Raw genomic sequence first — 17,361 nt, forward strand, 5'->3', positions numbered from 1 at the left:
AAGGGTGAAGGGACACTGGGACAGGGTGTGATTGTGTGGGAAAGATGGAAAGGAAGTTCCATCCTTCAGCATCCCGCGACTTGCCCGCCCCACCTCACTGTAACACTGACCATTCATTGAGGGCGCGGGCAATTGATTCTCAGGGTCCGGAAGAAGTCTCTGAATTTCTGAAAGTTTCTGCTTTTGGAACTTGGAACATGCCACGGGTCAAAGTGGGCTGGCAGCCTGGCAGTCCCTCGGTCTTGTGCCCTGTGGCCCGCTGCCGTTGAATTGAATGGCTTGGTTGAAAACAGAAAGTGGTTTAAGTGATCAAGTAGAAAGTCGGATGTTGGATTGTTACCTAGCTAGTAGTTTGTGACTGGCAGACTGCCCTGTTGGACTGCCCTGTTGGTTGTTGTTTGCTTCCATGCTTGGGTCTTTGCCCCACCCGGGATCCATATCAGTTCCGTGTTATTAGTAGTGCTGCAGTGCAAGACTGCAAGCTAAACTAACCAGCCCTTGAAATAGAATTAATCTTACTCAGCACTGGCTGGACTGGGACTTTTTCACCACCACCACCCACCGGCCTATTTGCGTTAGTCAATTAATCACTGCCACTGACATCATCAGCACTCGGAAACAAATCGCAGTGTCTGCGGAAAGTTCGGGAACGTGCCTGTGCCTGCGCTGCCGGACTGGTACAGTACACAACCCATATGTGGTGTGCATGCAGTAATGAGTAATTTCTATATACATATGTACACATTCATGCTAAATATGAGTACTATATCTACTCATGCCCTGTTTGTTTTATTTGTTGCCGTTCTTCTGCATGCTGTATGCGCATCGGCATATATGTCCCCAGACGCATGTATATCCTCTTGTCATGCCAGGAATACCCATCCTCGGAAGATCGATCATGACAAAAATAGACACGTAACCTGTCATAGATAAAATAGCTGACATTTTCGAGCTTTCCGCTTCGTGTATAGACTTAATAGAGTTCTTCCTCCACTGGAAGTCAATGATACATGTACACGTGCCTATGCAGCTGGCTACTGGGACCCGAACCGACTTGTACGTTCAGCTACCAGATAATAAGGAGGAAAGACCTATCGGAAAACTGCTTAACAACTCGCAGGGTTTTCAGCTTCTCGTGCAAGATTCCAAGTTTCCTGGCGTAGCCATTTCAGTTGATGGAAAGGCGGAGCCAGGTGTCACGACCAGCAACCCCCAAGGCATCTGTTTAAAGTCCAGCTGAAGGTTTAGTCTCTGACGTTTCCACTGCCTGAAACCAGATGGGACATGGCTCTTAACTTGATGAGAGCACGAGGTAACTCCATCCCAAAAGACAAGACAATTCAATGAACACTCGACTTGTAGTGGTTGGTAGCTGTCATGGTCCCTAATGGCTGAACAACCGGGTAGGTCTATCTTAAGTCATATTATTGAGTTTAACCTATTCAAAAGGCCTGTGTGTGGCCAGTCAATGTCAGTGTGTGAATCTGCTTCATGACGTCTTCCACTTGATTTAATGAAACGGCCAGAGCGCCATCAATTTAAATGACACCCACATCCGCGCAATAGACTATCGTAGTATCGCAATGCTTGGTGATAAGCTGTCGGAAATAGTTGGCATGTTCGCTAGAGGTAAGCCACGCGGCTTGGCTGACAATTAGATCGGGAAGAATCATGGCTGAGGAGGATTCTATGGTATTGTCCCCCTTTGGATGAATCGTCATGACATTAGGTATGCTTCTCGATGATATGTTGACAATAGCAGGATGTACCAGCGCGAATACAAGGGCTGACATTGAAAAGAGATACTTCATTGATTCATCACATGAGATGTTGGACCTGTCAACAGGGAATTCGCAAGTATAATACCGGATTTTGAATGAAAGATCCGGATATCAATCGATGGATCATGGCATATTCTGCGATGTGGATAGGTTGCTTTGGAATAAGATAATATGCTTCGAAGGCGGGTTTAGTAGTGGCATAACACCGCAAGTATATAGGTTCAACGAAAGCAGGCAGACAAGCAGATTGACACTCGCAAACATCAATCTGGATCCTTAGAACTCTCCACACTATGGCTCTGGGACCCGAAATTCTTGATCGCAAACTCCGACTGGCCTTGGACCAGCGCCAGCGTGAGGGGAGGCTGATTCAACCAGCTTCCCCAAGCGAAGTGCAAGGCACCATCGACTTCGGATCCAACGATACCCTATCCTTGTCAGGTTCTGGTGCTCTGAGTCGAGCCTTTTTGCACCAGCTTGAGAAGCATCCAGATTTCACAGTCGGGAGCAGCAGCACCCGCATCTTCGAAGGTACCAGGCAGTATCTTGAAGATATTGAGCGTGACCTGGCTACATTCTACAAGGCTGAGAATGCAATGGTATTCGGCTCAGGATTTGACGCAAATGTGGCCATTTGGTCTGTGATCTCGCAGCCTGGGGACATCGTCATCTTCGATGAACTTATGCATGCCTGTGCCCGTCAGGGGATGAAGAATGGGCGCGCTAAGGCAGTGCCATTTGTGCACAACGACTGTGCCTCCATCCGGAGTTGTCTTGAGAACGCTCGAGAGCGGAACCACGGCATTGCAGAGGGCAAGCAAGTGGTGTTTATCTGCTTTGAATCAGTCTACAGCATGGATGGAGACGAGGCTCCCATCCACGAGATCATTCAAATAGCATCTGAATCACTTCCCCTGGGCAACTATGTGCTTGTTATCGACGAAGCCCATTCCAACGGACTCGTTGGGCCTAATGGATCAGGCTTGATTGCTCAATATGGCTTGGAAAAAGAGTTCACTATCAGGGTCCAGACTTGTGGTAAAGCCCTCGGGGCATCAGGAGGTAAGAGTCCTAGCTTCATCTGCAACGCGTCGGCTAATTATCTGAAGGTGTCGTTTTATGCAACAACACGATCAAGCAAACCATGCTGAATTATCCCGGCAATGTCCTATTCACAACAGCCCCTAGCTTTGTGACAGTTGCAGCTATAAGGGCTGCATATGAGCTGCTGGCAAGTAAGGACGGTGACAGGGTTAGTTAAGAGCCAGATCGATATATGGAACGAGAGAAGCTTACCACGATCACAGCGTCGAGCGCGACTGCAGCACAACATCAAGTTTACCTACTGGACCTTGACAAACCACCCACAGTGGGAAGAAGCTAAGGGCAGAGGCATCATTCGACTTCCAACCGAGACAGGCTGGCGCTCTAGGACATTCAGGCCCGCTATTTTCGCACTGCTAACACAGCCGGGCAAGGCGCGCAGCCTGGCGAAGCCCCTACAGCAGGCTAGATTCTGGGTCAACGCAGTCGATTTTCCGATTGTGCCGAGGAACCTGGAACGCGTGCGACTCATGATACATGCTGATAACACTGAGGAGCAAATCAGCGCCGTTGTGCAACTTATTATGAGGTGGGCGATGGGACAAATGGAGTCGGAGACGATGAACTTGGATAAGAGGCCACGACTATAGGTGATAGAAGTAGGTAGGCAGCTCAGACAGTTACAAGAATAAGTTATGGAACGCTAGATCCATGATGAGCAGGAGCATCTGAATAGTCCCGTGACCACGCCCGCGATATTACGAACAAACAGTACATTAGAATCCTCTTCAACCTCCCTGCAAATGCATTTCCTTGCAACGACGACATACCTCTGACCAAGACTAGCACATCTTCTAGCATCTAAACAAAGCAAGAAAGAAAGACTAGACTGTTAAGCGAGGTCTATAGAAATCCAGCATAGGATTGTGGTTGGGTGCAAGGACCGGCGATCATCGGAAGATGACTTCCATGACATCACTCGTTCTCTCCACCATTTCAGATTCAGCCCAGTGCCTATTGCTGCGTCGCAAACATGATCCACTTCTTGTGCCCCTCCCCTGTCTTTACAGCATCATCATGATGCAAGTTCACCTCACGTCAGGCCATTGTCTACGACATGTTGTGGTATAAACTGAGCTCGTTCCTGCCCAGCAATAGCCAAGCTTCTTCCCCAGATTCCTCACACATTCCGCCAAGACCAACCAGCCGCCCATCATGTCTCCCCATCAAACCCACCAGAAGAAGCACCACACTCCCCGACTACACCGGTAAGCCCATAACTTCATTACCACAAATACTCCAGTCCACCTTCTAAGCCCCTATGTCTTAGTGTCGGAAAATGGATGCCCTCCACCCTGGACGAGCATCACGAATGGGTCGGGGGCGTTATCGCCCACGTCGACCGCAACAAGCCTGAAGAGCTTCACCCAGTCCTGAAAGAATTCCAAGAACTTATCGAGTCCAACACGAGGGTCTACTTACTGATGGCCGCCATGTTCGGCGAAATCCCGCGCAACCGGACCTACGCGACGGACCCGACCGGTTGCCCACAGCTACGCGATTACAAGCACATGCTGGAAGTTCTCAACCATCTCATCACCACCGCCCCCTCATGGAACGACTTCTCTCACCGCGTGGGTCTTGTCGGACTGCCCATCAATGCTGTCCTAGACTGGCCCATGGGCACCCCCTCCGGTTACGCCGCCTTCCTAGACCCCGACGTCAACGGAATGCTGAAGAAAGTCCTCAACGCCTGGGGTGACTTCCTCAGATCCCCCGAGTCTGCATCCGTCCTCGATGACTCCGCGAACGGCTGGTTCGGCGAGACGGGGAAGTCCGATTTGGTCGAGGTGGCCAACCTGGGCGGCAAGACCGACCACACATTTGAAGAGATGTTCATTTGCGACCCCTCCGCCCCTCACCACGGCTACAAATCCTGGGACGATTTCTTCACGCGCCTTTTTCGGGAGGGGATTCGCCCGGTTGCTGGTCCTGATGACGACAAGATTATCGCCAATGCCTGCGAGTCCAAGCCTTATAAGGTCGCGTACAATGTGAAAGCCCGCGACACCTTCTGGATCAAGCACCAGCCTTACTCGATCAACGACATGCTTGCCTTCGACCCCCTGGCGGAGCAGTTCAACGGTGGCACCGTCTACCAGGCTTTCCTTAGCGCACTGAGCTACCACCGCTGGCACAGCCCCGTCTCCGGCAAGATCGTCAAGGCCTATGTCGTGGACGGCACATACTACTCTGAGCCCTTGTTCGAGGGCATTGGCGACCCGAACCCCACCGAGAAGCACAAGCACGGGATTGATGCCTGCGGTGAGGTCACTTCGCAGGGCTTCTTGACAGCCACTGCCACCCGCGCCATCATGTTCATCGAGTGCGACAACCCGGACATCGGCCTTATGGCCTTCCTGGGTGTGGGCATGTGCGAGGTCTCGACCTGTGACATCACTGTTAAGGAGGGCCAGCATGTCAACAAGGGTGACGAACTCGGCATGTTCCACTTCGGTGGCTCAACGCATTGCCTCCTTTTCCGGAAGGGCGTCAATGTTCAGGGCTTCCCCTCGACTGATACGGATCAGAATGTGCCTGTCAGAAGTCAGGTCGCTTACGTTGCTTAATCTTCCCCGCTTCTGAAAATAATAAGCATGGGGCCTCTAATTAGCAAGACTTGTACATACTTGTGGATGATGATGAGCGATGCTTTACGATACATATGAGGAATTCAAGTACATATTTCAGACTGTGGTTTATATGGTATGAGAGCAGGTAGGCTCAAGCTATCAAGAGTGTCAATGTAAACAAGGCAGATGCCTCAAGTCATGTGGCACACTTTAAAACTAGCCAAATATGGAAATAGCCTGGCTTGACTCGGGACTCCTCGGACTCACCTCCGCTGGCTGGTCTTGACGTCACATGCTTTTGCCCAAACAGTGAGAGCATTCCAACTAATCGACCTGTAGTGTCATTCTCTGTTTTACTATTAGTTCTTGTTCACACTTTCTGCCCCACGTACAACGACATCGCAAGCTTCTGATACCCAGTTCCAGACGTTGAAATCTTCTAACACGCAGGAGAACATAAGGTTCCCCCGAGGCACAGGTGACGACAGCAATGGGCATGTCTTCGGTCCTTGATCACAGAGAGAGAAACCACAGATAAACTGTTGTTGGCGAGTGTTCTTGACCCATCTTCTCGTGGTTCTGCTGAACTCTTCTTCCTAGGCTCATCCACACCGTGTACTGTACCTTCAAACGGTGAAGTTCGACTTTCCAAGAGGAAATCCGATCATGAAAGTTTCGAATCAAGAAACGACGCCCGAATCCCACGCTGCCTATCACTTCACATGGGAGAGTGGTTTGGCACGATTGAGTTCAGCCGATCGGCGTTGTTTCCCGTCGAATTGCAGAGCTATCATGCTGTAAAATCTTGTATGAATCAAGATTTTGACCCAATTCTCCAGGTATCCTGCGGGGCTGAAATGAGCCTTGTGTGCCAAGTCCTCATAGCTCTCGTATTGCCACTATGACTTGCTCGATCGTGGTCTTGAGCAGGACTCGGATGGTCCGGCTGGTCAGAACATGTTGGAGGGGTATATCATGGCCCTCTTCACCGTCTTTCATTTGAAGCATACAATGTCGCTCCCACAGACACAATGGCAGAAAAACATCCGTACGCTCGCGTCTTACCCTGCTCTTCAAAGCATTGATGCATAATGAGCTGACAAGATTGAAGTTACCATGCCGGGAACTATGCCCCTATTCACACTACCCTGAATCTCCGTCCCTGTCCGTCTGAAGGCGCGATTCCCGAGGAGTTTCTTGGAGGGCAGTATGTGCGCAACGGAAGCAACCCCCTCCAGATTGATACCAGCCGAGGCTTCCATTGGTTCGATGGTGATGGGATGCTCACCGGCGTGTTCTTCGAGCGCATCGCGCAGGCCCCCGGTGTCCGCCCTACCTTTGTCAATCAATACGTCCGCACTGATGTACATGACGCTGTTGCACGACATCCCCGGCTCCATCATGTCACCCCTAGCGTGGCTACTCTGATCAGTCCAAGATCTTCGGTGTTCCGCGTGCTAATGGAGGTTGTACGAGCGATGACTCTAATCGTTGCCTCGCTCTGGGGCCTTATCGCTCGGCCCATCCGGCGGACCAGCACAGCCAACACGAGTGTTGTGCATCATGATGGTCGAGTATTGGCGACAAACGAGACGGGCCCTCCCATGCGTGTTTTTCTGCCGTCGCTAAAGACTGTCGGTTGGTTCACTGGTAGTAGAGCGGAAGGAGAGCCTACGGATGAGAAACCTCGTCCGTACTTTGGCGGACCAGGAGTGGAAGGGTTCTTCAAAGAGATGACAACGGCTCATGTAGGTAGCCATTTCTCATGATGGGATCAGATATATGCTCACTTAACTCGCACTGTTAGCCCCACGTTGACCCTCAGACGCAAGAGATGTTCCTCTTTCATGCGACTTTCCTAGCCCCGTTTGTCACTTACTCGATCATACCAGCCAAGAGCTCCTTCAACCAGACATTATGTCTCAACAAGCCAGTACCAGGATTCCAAGGAGGCAAGATCATGCATGACTTTGGTGTATCGCGCAAACACACCGTCATGATGGATATGCCCGTGTCGTTGGATCCGTTCAATCTTCGTCGTAACCGGCCAGTAGTCGAGTACAACTGGCGTGGCCAGACACGCTTTGGGGTATTCCCACGGTACGAGCCCGAAAAGGTAGAATGGTACACCACAGCACCCTGCATGATCATGCACACTGTCAACACCTGGGATGAAGAGACCTTCAATGGAACGCGGGTCCATCTGCTTTTGTGCCGGATGAACAGTGCCGCTCCGCTCTACCATATGGGTGGCTTGGAAGCTCCAAACATAACCCTTCCAGCAAGCCCAGAATGCCGCCTATACTATTATCAGTTTCCTCCAATCAAGGGAATCCCAAAGCAGATAACTCATCAGTGGGCATTATCTGCGATTCCTTTTGAGTTTCCACACGTGCCGCATCGCCTCCAGATGGCACCGACTCGCTTCGTTTATGGGAATTCGATGCGCAGTGGAGACTTTGCGGAAGCTTGTATCAGCAATTTCAAGGTTGAATGCCTAGTGAAAATCGATGTGGCGGCTCTGCTCGCGCGGGGCCTCGCCGATCCTCCGTCGCAGGTGGATGGTTGTGTGGACAAAAGATCTGTCGCCGAGGTTCTCACCTCTGATGATCCAAATGATCCCATCAAAGTCTTTGCTTTGCCTGATGGATGGTATGCGCAAGAGTGCTCGTTTGTTGCTCGCAAGGACGGTCAGTCCGAGGACGATGGTTGGCTCGTCACCTACGTGTACGATGAATCGCAGCTCGATGAAACCGGCGTAGCACCCGAGACTTCTCAGAGCGAGCTGTGGATTATTGATGCCTTGGAGATGAAAGAAGTTGTGGCTCGTGTGCTCTTGCCGCAGCGTGTACCGTATGGGATGCATGGTAACTGGTTTCCTGAGGAGCAGATTCTGGGACAGCGAGAGGTGGAGCGTTTCCGCAAGTGAGTTGCAGTGATCTGAAAGCATTTTGAACTCTTAGTATATGCTATCCATACATACTTGTGGGTTGTGTACTCGCGGAGACATTTGGCGCAATTGTTATGTTTGTTTGTTTGTTTGTTTGAAGGTCAGGTACATGGCATGGCAAAATTCGGTCAGGACTCAACCTCCTTCCAAGTTCAAGGTTCCAAGTTCCATTTGCCTCTTTCCAACTTCGTTTTGCCCAGCCAAGCCATAGCACGAGACGTTCATCACTGGTACCTATCTACCATGCATGGCTTAGACTTTCTGCCTTCCCTCGGATAATCAACCCCCTTCTGTAATCGACTGAGATTTGGTGATGCAGTACCACGGCTCAGCCCCGACGTCATTTGGCCTGCTTGCGGGCCGCAATGGTCATGCCTTGAGTTACACTTCTCTTGACACGGTAATGGGCCCCTTCAAAGTTCCAGCTACAGCTGCACTTCTCTTCCTAGATGGCTAAAAAGCCGACTTCAGAGAGGAACGCTCTGAAAACTGCTGCATACACTTTGCACGCTCAATCGAGACGTCGCTCGCGCGAGCAACAGCGATCAGCATCTCCTCAATCAGCTCCGCGACAAGAGAGAATTATGATTGTTCCCAGGATATGAAGAGCTGGATGACCGACATCAATACCGTCACCAATCGGTTATCACACCCAATATCCCAAATAGCATTCCAGGCATAGTGCCTGACTTCCTGTCTCGATCTAATCCGAATCTGGAGAACCTTGAGATGTGGCGCCATGAACCTTCGAGCCAAGGTAATCTAGCCGTTAGGGTGCTCGGTGTTGAGCTATACTAATCCCCACAATCCCAACAGTTGCTCGGTGTTCTACACAAGTACATGCACTTGCTTGTCGGTTGCCGGATGTCGCCAGTCCCTCGGAGGGGGCTCCGCTCGCCAAGGATCCGCTCCCCAGTTTACTTTGCCGAAAGAACCATTCAGGTTGTTCCCCTCGGCTAGATAGAACCATTGGCCTAGCAAAAGAATATTCCATGACAACGCCAACGTCTATGGTCTGCGTTAGTCGGTTCCGCTACATCCTGCTGCTGGGTAGATCCGGCCAATCCGCATTATGTGACTTCATGGTCAATCCAAGGTACCCCGGATTTCGCTTCTAGGTCTCTCTCACCTAGTGTCTATGCTGCAGTCCAGCTTCGCTTCAACTCTGAACCCACTGTCGCCTTCTATTGCCGTTCCGATTGCTCCGAGAAAATGAGAGAAAAACATGCACGAGCCCAATGTCCTGGCCAAAACCCTGCAGTCTAGCACTATAAAAAGATAGCTGGCGCCCTGGATTTTCCTTGCAGGTCTACATTCAGTGGTTGTATGCGGATATTTCCCAAGATGCAACTTCAAATTCTTGCGGGAACCCTGCTACTGGGTCGTCAAGCTCTTGCAGTGCCAGCTCCACTAACGACTGGCAAGAGTCATGTTCCCAACATTGACGCTTTGGGTACTCTCCAGGCCTTGAAGTATAACGACTTAGGCCCTCAGAATAACGGTACAGCCGCAGTTCTTGTCCATGACCGTCTCTCGAGTTTCGAAGCAGAAGCCCGGTGCCAATCGATTGGAGAAAGACTTTACCAAGCGCAGGAGATCTCACAGGTCAATGGCACAGAGCTAGCATACCAGCTTGACTATCTCGTCCATGTGCAGGACGTCCAGTCCGATGAAAGGTTATGGGTTTCTCAGGCTACTCACGACGATTGCCGCGCCTTCTCCCTCGAGCATAAGAAGCTTGTATCGGTGTCCTGTGCCTCTAAGTTGCCCGCTCTTTGCACATCCAGTGTTCCCCCTACGACGGACCAGGATAGAACAGCTGTGAACTCATCTAAAATCTCCATTGAATCCGATGGGCATCGCATGACTGGCTACCGTGACGGACGGTCGTTTCGCTTTTTGGGTATCCCTTTCGCCGATGCTCCAGTGAAAGATCTGCGCTTTGCACCACCGCGCCCATACTCCGGGCCCCGTGACATCGATGCAACGAAGATGGCCAACTCCTGCATCCAATCCGTGTCAGGCTTTGGCACCTTGGATAATGGCGGCATATCCGAGGACTGTCTCTACCTGAATGTCTACACCCCTATCCTCCCTGCGAAGACAAATAAGCACTCTCAGCGCAAGCCTGTTGCAGTCTACCTCTATGGAGGTGCGTTCACCGAGGGGACTTCAGCGATGGTGGACTACGACGGAGGCAACTTCGCCAGCCGCAACGACATTGTCGTTGTCACGCTCAACTACCGCGTCGGCGCCCTAGGCTGGCTCACTATCGGCAACTCAACGACCGGCAACTATGGTATCCGGGATCAGATCTTGGCCCTGAAATGGGTCAAGCAGCACATCAAGGCATTCGGTGGAGATCCTAACCAAGTCACTATCTTTGGCCAGTCTGCCGGTGGCCAGAGTGCGATTGCCTTGCTTTCTTCGTCCGCGGCCCATGGCCTCTTCAGCGGCGCCATCGTCCAATCCGCCCCTGTTGATCTGCCTTGGTTCACGCGCGGAGTCTACACCGACATCGTTACCCCTCTCATCTCCAGTGCCGTAGGCTGCAATGGGACCACGTCTGAGAGCGCTCTACTCTCTTGCCTCCGCTCTGTTCCAGCGAGCAGGTACCTTGACAATAGCACGGAGTTTGAGGCCGCTACAGCCGCGAGCGCTAAAGCCCTCGCTACCGGCTGGCTACACTCCAGCGACCTCCTCGCATCCATCGAGCCCATCCTCCCAATCGTCGACGACACCGGCAGCGGCGTCATCGACGATCAATTCCACACCCTTCTCGCCGAGGACCGCCTCCCCAACCGTGTCCCCGTCATTTTCACCACCGTGGCCGACGAGGCGGCCCTCTACGTCGACGCCGAAGTCACCCAGAGCATGGGATCTTCCGAAGTGGCCCTGGCGGAGATCTTCAGTCTCGCCTACCCTTCGTCGCTGGCGAAAGCCCTGATCGCCTCCGATGCCTTCCCCACGAACCCCAACGCCACCGACAGCGTCCGTAATGTCGCCGCCGATGCCCTTACCCATAGCGAATGGACCTGCCCGCAATCCTACTTGTTGAACCTGGCCACCGCCAACACAACCACCAACACCACCACCACCGCCAACACCACCGCCAACACCACCCTCCCCAAGAAACAATTCTCGCACCTCTACCAATTCTCCATCCCACAAGGCCACATCCAAACCACCGTCGGCACGCCCGCCATCTGTTCCCCCAACCAAGACAAGAACGCTACCTGCCACTCCTCGGACGTCCTCCTGGTCTGGGGCACGCTGAACAGCAAGACCCAAAACGTCGCCCCCTACTACGGCCCCACGGACATCCAGCACTCGCAGCTCCTGAACGACATCTTCGCCTCGTTCTTCCGCACCCGCAACCCGAACCCCGATGTCGAGGCCCTGCAGCTCCGCGGCCCCGCCTACCGCTACTCGTATGAGACCTTCGGGGCCCGCGGCTACCGCATGCCCGAGTACCGCGGCAACGAGGATCGGGTCGTCGCGTCGCTAGGCGTGGTCCCGGGCGTCACGGTGAACCCGGGGCGGACGGCCAAGTGTAGGGTCTTCGAACAGCAGGGGTTCACCTTCCAGAAGGCGGAGTTGACCGTTTAGCTTTGATTTTGATTGGGGCTTACTGCATATATATTTCCCTCAAGGTAGATCATACGGAGATTTGAGCAGCGATGGATATTTGAGTGGGGTTGTTAATGCCGATGATGGATGTAGATAAGATGATTTGATGTTGATTTGGCTTAGTCTAGTCAGTGTTAGTTTACTTAATGCGCCGATGAATGACGATGTATAGCCCATCCACAGTACACTACCCTGGTCACAGCGAATAGACTAGCAAATTCTAGGGAAATAGCGACGAGTTTCTAATGCAGCAGAAGATACAATCCTCACTTCACCAGTGCGATCGATCGATCGATCGATCAATTTGTTCATTTGCACAGCAAACTATGGAACAGCAATTCGACCGCAGGTCCGGTGCTCCGTCTTTCCTCGTCTTACTTGATGATAACAAAGACTATACACAACTGCTATGCCTATCGACAAAGCTAATCCAGGTCTCTCTTCTAGTGTTTAAATATCAAGCCTAAAACTGCACCTATACTTGATGATACTCTATACAACTACCCAGATTATATAGTACTGATCTCTTCTGAAAATCTCTTGACATACCAGCTACCTTCCCTTTTACCACGACCTTATGAGTAAATAAGCCCTTACCTTTACCTCCCGAGAATCTAGAGTTCTACCTTATACTTCACAAACAAACAGAACTATCTATGGTCTCTTACCGTGGTAAGATCGGGCTAGTTACCTTGTTAGGGATTAATGCCACAGTTTACTAGTCGGTGTCTCTGGCCTATCTCCAACCCGGGAATTAAGATCCGGACCTCGTACAAGGGCGACCTCACTACTACTACTACTACTACTACTACTACTACTACTACTACTACATACTAGGTGGAGATCTTGCTGGTTTAGAGCTACGACTTTTGACGCTCTTACGGTACCTAACCAGTCAGGATACGCAGCTAGGCCTATACCCTACAAGTTTGTTTACTCATGGCCTGGCAGCACTTAGATGCGACGCGGGGTCTAATCGCCCTTCAGGCCTTTGCCGGTGGGTACCAGGCATCGACAATCCTCAGACACCTCCCGTCTGCCGGAGCCACTACACATTATTTATTGTTACATATTCTGGACATTCCTTGGGTATGGAAAGCACCGCACATCGTCATAACCATATTCCACGTACAAAATGTACTATTGTTTTCTACTCTGCTAACATCCATAACAGATTGATAGAGTATAACAAACCTAACAGCGCCCGGGGCCCTTTCTACTCTTGCAGATTTCATAAGCTTATACTGTCGTAACGTCGTGACATCATAGAAGTGGTGGGTCTTCTCCAGCTCAACGCGGGAAGAGAGAGGGAACGAGGGGATATGTATATCAAAAGATTACCAAGCGCCCATGTGAAGAAAAGCAGACAAGCCCAAATGCTCTATTACCCAGAAACCGAAACTGAACCTTTATGACTCTTTGCCATGCGCCAATGCGAATGTCAATGTCAATATTGCTATGTCTAGCAATGCTCGTCGTGCAAAATAAAGGTTGGATTGGAGGAAAGGGGGTAATGTTAGTCGATTCCGAATATAACCGTGGTTGATTGTGGCGAGGATCAAGGCTACTTCTCAGAACTATACAGTCAGAGGAACAACAGCCCTCGCGAAGTGGGAGATAGTGTCTAAGTCCCGAACAACCTTTTATCGATCATACATAGACCGTCTCGATCGAACAGGGTATTCCATGTCTGGCATACCCACTGGAATGCCCCTCGTGGGCGGTGGAACAGGGTTGGCCCATCTCGGTGACCGGTATGCGCCTCCATCATCTCTCCCAGAATAACGCGCCGTGTGGTCGGAGACACCGGGGTTAGGGTATCCTGAATTTGCATTGGACGCTCGGTAGCTTCGACGAGTCTCGTCGACAGGAACGCGCATGTCACTGTCAGGGTGGGCACGTCCGACGTACGGGTGAGTACCGTTCATGTTCATATAACGAGGTGGTGGTGGTGGTGGTGGTGGATGTGCATGAGAATGAGAATGGGAATATCGAGGTAGTTCTTGGTTGATCGGCATGACGGGAGGGTCGTTGAAGGCAGTCTCGTAGAAGACAGGGCCCGGGGTCCGGGGATGCATGATTGGCTCTTCGGCGTATGCACGTGCCGGGCGGGTTCTTCTGCGACCCCCATCGGAGTCATATGGTCGCCCTGAGTGAGAGTTCAACGTGTCGCGGTGGGTATAGGTCCGTCGCTGTGCTTCAGGAGAGAGATCACGCGGGGGTTTCCGTGCATACGCTTCATGTGAATGCCGACGGGCATGGGAGCTGTGTGAATGCGAGGGACGCAGATGACGGTTGTTATGACGATTGGCCGCTTCTTGTGCTGCAGCTATTGAATCCTCTGACGAGGCATCTGAGGGGTTATGACCCGGCACAGTAGTTGGGCTGACTGGGCGTGAGAAGGTGGGCCCGCGTTCTCGTCCTCGGGCCTTCGGAGATGACTTAGCCCACATTGGTGGCGAGGGCGCCCGAGGTGAGGGCGACGCGAATTCTGGGGGAGGTGGCGGTGGACTGAAATAAGTGGATTGTACTCGGCGCGTCGATGAGGTGGGAACCTCCCCGCTGCGGCGCCTTTGATGACGGCTCGAAGGTGCTGGTTCTTCCGGAGCGACATGGGCACGCTGCGCAGTTGTCTTACGGCGACTGGGAAACGTTCTTTTCTCCTTGGGGGACGGAGCCTCGTCCTTATGGTGATTACTGAATTGAGAGTGGTAGGTACCAAAACTCGGAGGCGATGCACGGAGAATGTTCTTCTTCACATAGTCCATCTCAAACCGTCGGCTGACTGTCTCGTGCCACTCCACCATTTCTGGGTCTGGCGATTCGGGGAAGGCTTCGCGGGGAATCGTCTTCGGAAATGTGCCGCCGCTAGGGTTTTCAATATCCCAAAGTTCGACCGCATTCTGAAGGTATCGGCAATGTTCGTCCGGGTCTAGGAGCAATTGGATTGTTTGCCATCGTACGAAGCCGTTGGGTTGTAGAGCGGGGATCGCGGGGGGTTTGTATGCATCGTTTGTGGGTTGAATACTGTGGAAGCAGCCGAGACGCTGGTAGATAAAGGACAGAGCAGAAGGCTTAGTTTGGAGAAAGAGCACATCGTAATTTCCGCCAACCTTGCGGTAGAAAGAGGCCAGGCGTTCGGGCGTGAGATCAGCCGTTGCGTAATCGTCGAAAGACGACTATTGAGAAGCCAAGATTCAGCTTTGATTTTCCGGTCGCATACAGTGTCTCAAGCTCCGACTTACAATTTTATGAGCGATTTCCAAACAGAGCTGTTCAAGGAGCGGGGCTGGACTCTTGTCCGAGTTGATCAACACTCCCCAGAAACTCGCGCCCGGATCATGGGCGGAACACATGGCCTAGCTACTGGGATTGGGCGCACGGGAAGGACATCTGGCAGCAGCAGCAGCAGCAGCAGTGAAACAATGAGCGGAGCATCGATGGGACCGATGAGGTAGAAGAATGCGGAGGGGAAAGCAAGCGGGAGGGGCAAGGCTGAAGAGGGAAGTTCAGCAGACTGAGCGACAAGGTGAGGTGAGTGCGTGAGGGAGTGAATGAGTGATGCTGCAGGCCGGCCAACAACACCTTGCGATCCGCCTGGCGCATTGAATCCGGTTTAGTGCGCGGTCAGTCAATTCAAAATGACAGGCAACGCCCGGGCGGTCAGGCACCCATTCGCTGATGCTCCACTGCGGGGGAGCCCAAAAGAGAGAAAATGGTTCAATGCTGTTGTTTGTTGGCACTGTAAGAGTGTGAAGTCGACAACTCAATCCGCCTCATCTGTAAAGAACGCGGAACGAATCGAATGAGGGTGGAGAACGGAGGGATTTGACGCTGGACGAGAGCCGATGCAAACCAGATCCATGATGCTGCATGAAGCCCAGTTGGGGAGAACTAGCACAAGCCAGCCAGTCGAGATTCTCCGAGTACGTACCGTATAAGTTAGTGGTATACCAACCACAGCACCTGGTTGAAGGGACTAGACTACTAAACTTGAATGAGTGGGTGAATGATTCCCCCCGCAGGTGACCGACCAGACAAGCAGCGAAAGGGGGGGGGAGTAGGGAGGAGTACTCCGTACAATGACGGACATTCCACGGCTGTATCACCATGCGTCATCAATCATTTTCTTGCTTTTGTCTTGTCTTTTTCTGCGTAAACTTTGCCTCGAGTGCTTCTTTATGCTTGGTGGATGAGAAAGAGAGGAGAGGGAGAGAGCCTGGAGAGTTTATGGGAGAGAAGAAGTGGGGAAGTACTGATGAGGAGTGAGTGGTGCTTGATGATTCGGGGATCGGCTGCTCAACCATGGGACCTCTATTCCTATCAACACCTGAGGCATCCATTTCCCCCTACCTCCACAATCAAGTCAACTTACCATCATTCTACGAGTTTATCAGGAAGAATTTGAGTAATACCCACTTCACTATAGCTGACCACCAAGATGCACGAGACTTAGGGGTGGTACGGAGGACGCAGGTACTTCACAGGCGCATAAATTACATCACATGCCTGAACCAGGGCCAGGGGTCAGTCAATCAGTCAGTTAACTCGCTAATAGCTAGCTACTACGGTGACTACCTAGTAACTACTGTACGTATGAGTACATACGGATGCTCTTCAATGGCATTGAGATCACCGCGTGTTCTTCCGTCTAGGTTAGTGGCTGCAAATGATCCGCCCGAACAAGATGCATAGTTTGCCCCCTGTGGCACTCGGAGACCCTTGGATCAGAAGATCAGTGGGCTGACTGGGTCAAGGAGGGTCAATCAATAATGATAATGATAATAATAATAATAATAATAATAATAATAATGACTGTACAGAATACTGTACAGTAAGTAGGTGAATGCATGCTACCTACTAGGTAACTTACTATGTATCTAACTATTGTGTACTCACATAGCTAATCACTCTATTCTTAGGTTGTGCAGAAGAGTTGCTCACTGGCATTCTTTCCCCCCCCCCCCCCCGGGAAATACCTGCATGTATTATGACCCATTCCTACTCCCTGATTGGTCATGACAATTGTCAGAATGAAATCTCCAAACAATAATTGGGAGGAGGTAACACTGCAATGGACGCTCATTGCATTCCTCTTGCCATTCCCGCCTGGAACCATAGGATTCCGAGTAACGGGGCCCATTGTTTGGATGCCCTCTCCTAAGTAAACAACAATGTAGTCGCCTGGTCTCGCTCCGATCCCTCTCATACCCAGATCTCTATTCTACTCCTACACGACCCATCTGTTTGTCTCTCATTGTAACTACGAGCCTCAACTTGACCGAACAACACCTCTCCTTTTCCTATTCTTTGATTCTTGCTT

The 17,361-nt window shown here is 51.5% G+C and overlaps 5 protein-coding genes across 5 annotated transcripts; 4 read left to right on the forward strand and 1 right to left on the reverse strand.

Annotated features, from left to right (window-relative positions):
* Nucleotides 1-2,074: 2,074 nt before the first annotated feature.
* Nucleotides 2,075-3,475, forward strand: BO66DRAFT_323094 (aminotransferase class I/II-fold pyridoxal phosphate-dependent enzyme; the record flags this gene model as incomplete). Its single annotated transcript, XM_025643793.1, has 3 exons — nucleotides 2,075-2,843; nucleotides 2,891-3,033; nucleotides 3,089-3,475. The coding sequence occupies 3 exons, from the start codon at nucleotides 2,075-2,077 to the stop codon at nucleotides 3,473-3,475; spliced, it is 1,299 nt and encodes a 432-aa protein (XP_025503966.1).
* A 407-nt stretch (nucleotides 3,476-3,882) lies between these two features.
* Nucleotides 3,883-5,772, forward strand: BO66DRAFT_391951 (phosphatidylserine decarboxylase family protein). Its single transcript, XM_025647383.1, has 2 exons — nucleotides 3,883-4,093; nucleotides 4,156-5,772. Exons 1-2 carry the CDS (start codon nucleotides 4,041-4,043, stop codon nucleotides 5,453-5,455), a joined length of 1,353 nt encoding a protein of 450 aa, XP_025503967.1. The 5' UTR covers nucleotides 3,883-4,040; the 3' UTR covers nucleotides 5,456-5,772.
* Nucleotides 5,773-6,408: 636 nt separating this feature from the next.
* On the forward strand, nucleotides 6,409-8,387 carry BO66DRAFT_451566 (carotenoid oxygenase family protein; the record flags this gene model as incomplete). The annotated part of the gene is made up of 3 exons (XM_025651874.1): nucleotides 6,409-6,506; nucleotides 6,570-7,206; nucleotides 7,266-8,387. Exons 1-3 carry the CDS (start codon nucleotides 6,490-6,492, stop codon nucleotides 8,385-8,387), a joined length of 1,776 nt encoding a protein of 591 aa, XP_025503968.1. The 5' UTR covers nucleotides 6,409-6,489.
* Nucleotides 8,388-9,752: 1,365 nt separating this feature from the next.
* On the forward strand, nucleotides 9,753-12,017 carry BO66DRAFT_438504 (putative cholinesterase; the record flags this gene model as incomplete). Its single annotated transcript, XM_025651066.1, has 1 exon — nucleotides 9,753-12,017. One exon carries the CDS (start codon nucleotides 9,753-9,755, stop codon nucleotides 12,015-12,017), a length of 2,265 nt encoding a protein of 754 aa, XP_025503969.1.
* A 1,224-nt stretch (nucleotides 12,018-13,241) lies between these two features.
* On the reverse strand, nucleotides 13,242-15,438 carry BO66DRAFT_471461 (uncharacterized protein). Its single transcript, XM_025652860.1, has 2 exons — nucleotides 15,284-15,438; nucleotides 13,242-15,217 (listed from the first exon to the last, which is right to left on the reverse strand). The coding sequence occupies exons 1-2, from the start codon at nucleotides 15,392-15,394 to the stop codon at nucleotides 13,682-13,684; spliced, it is 1,647 nt and encodes a 548-aa protein (XP_025503970.1). The 5' UTR covers nucleotides 15,395-15,438; the 3' UTR covers nucleotides 13,242-13,681.
* Between the last annotated feature and the right edge of the window lie 1,923 nt (nucleotides 15,439-17,361).

Source organism: Aspergillus aculeatinus, assembly GCF_003184765.1.
Source record: "Aspergillus aculeatinus CBS 121060 unplaced genomic scaffold BO66scaffold_24, whole genome shotgun sequence".
Lineage (NCBI taxonomy): Eukaryota > Fungi > Ascomycota > Eurotiomycetes > Eurotiales > Aspergillaceae > Aspergillus > Aspergillus aculeatinus.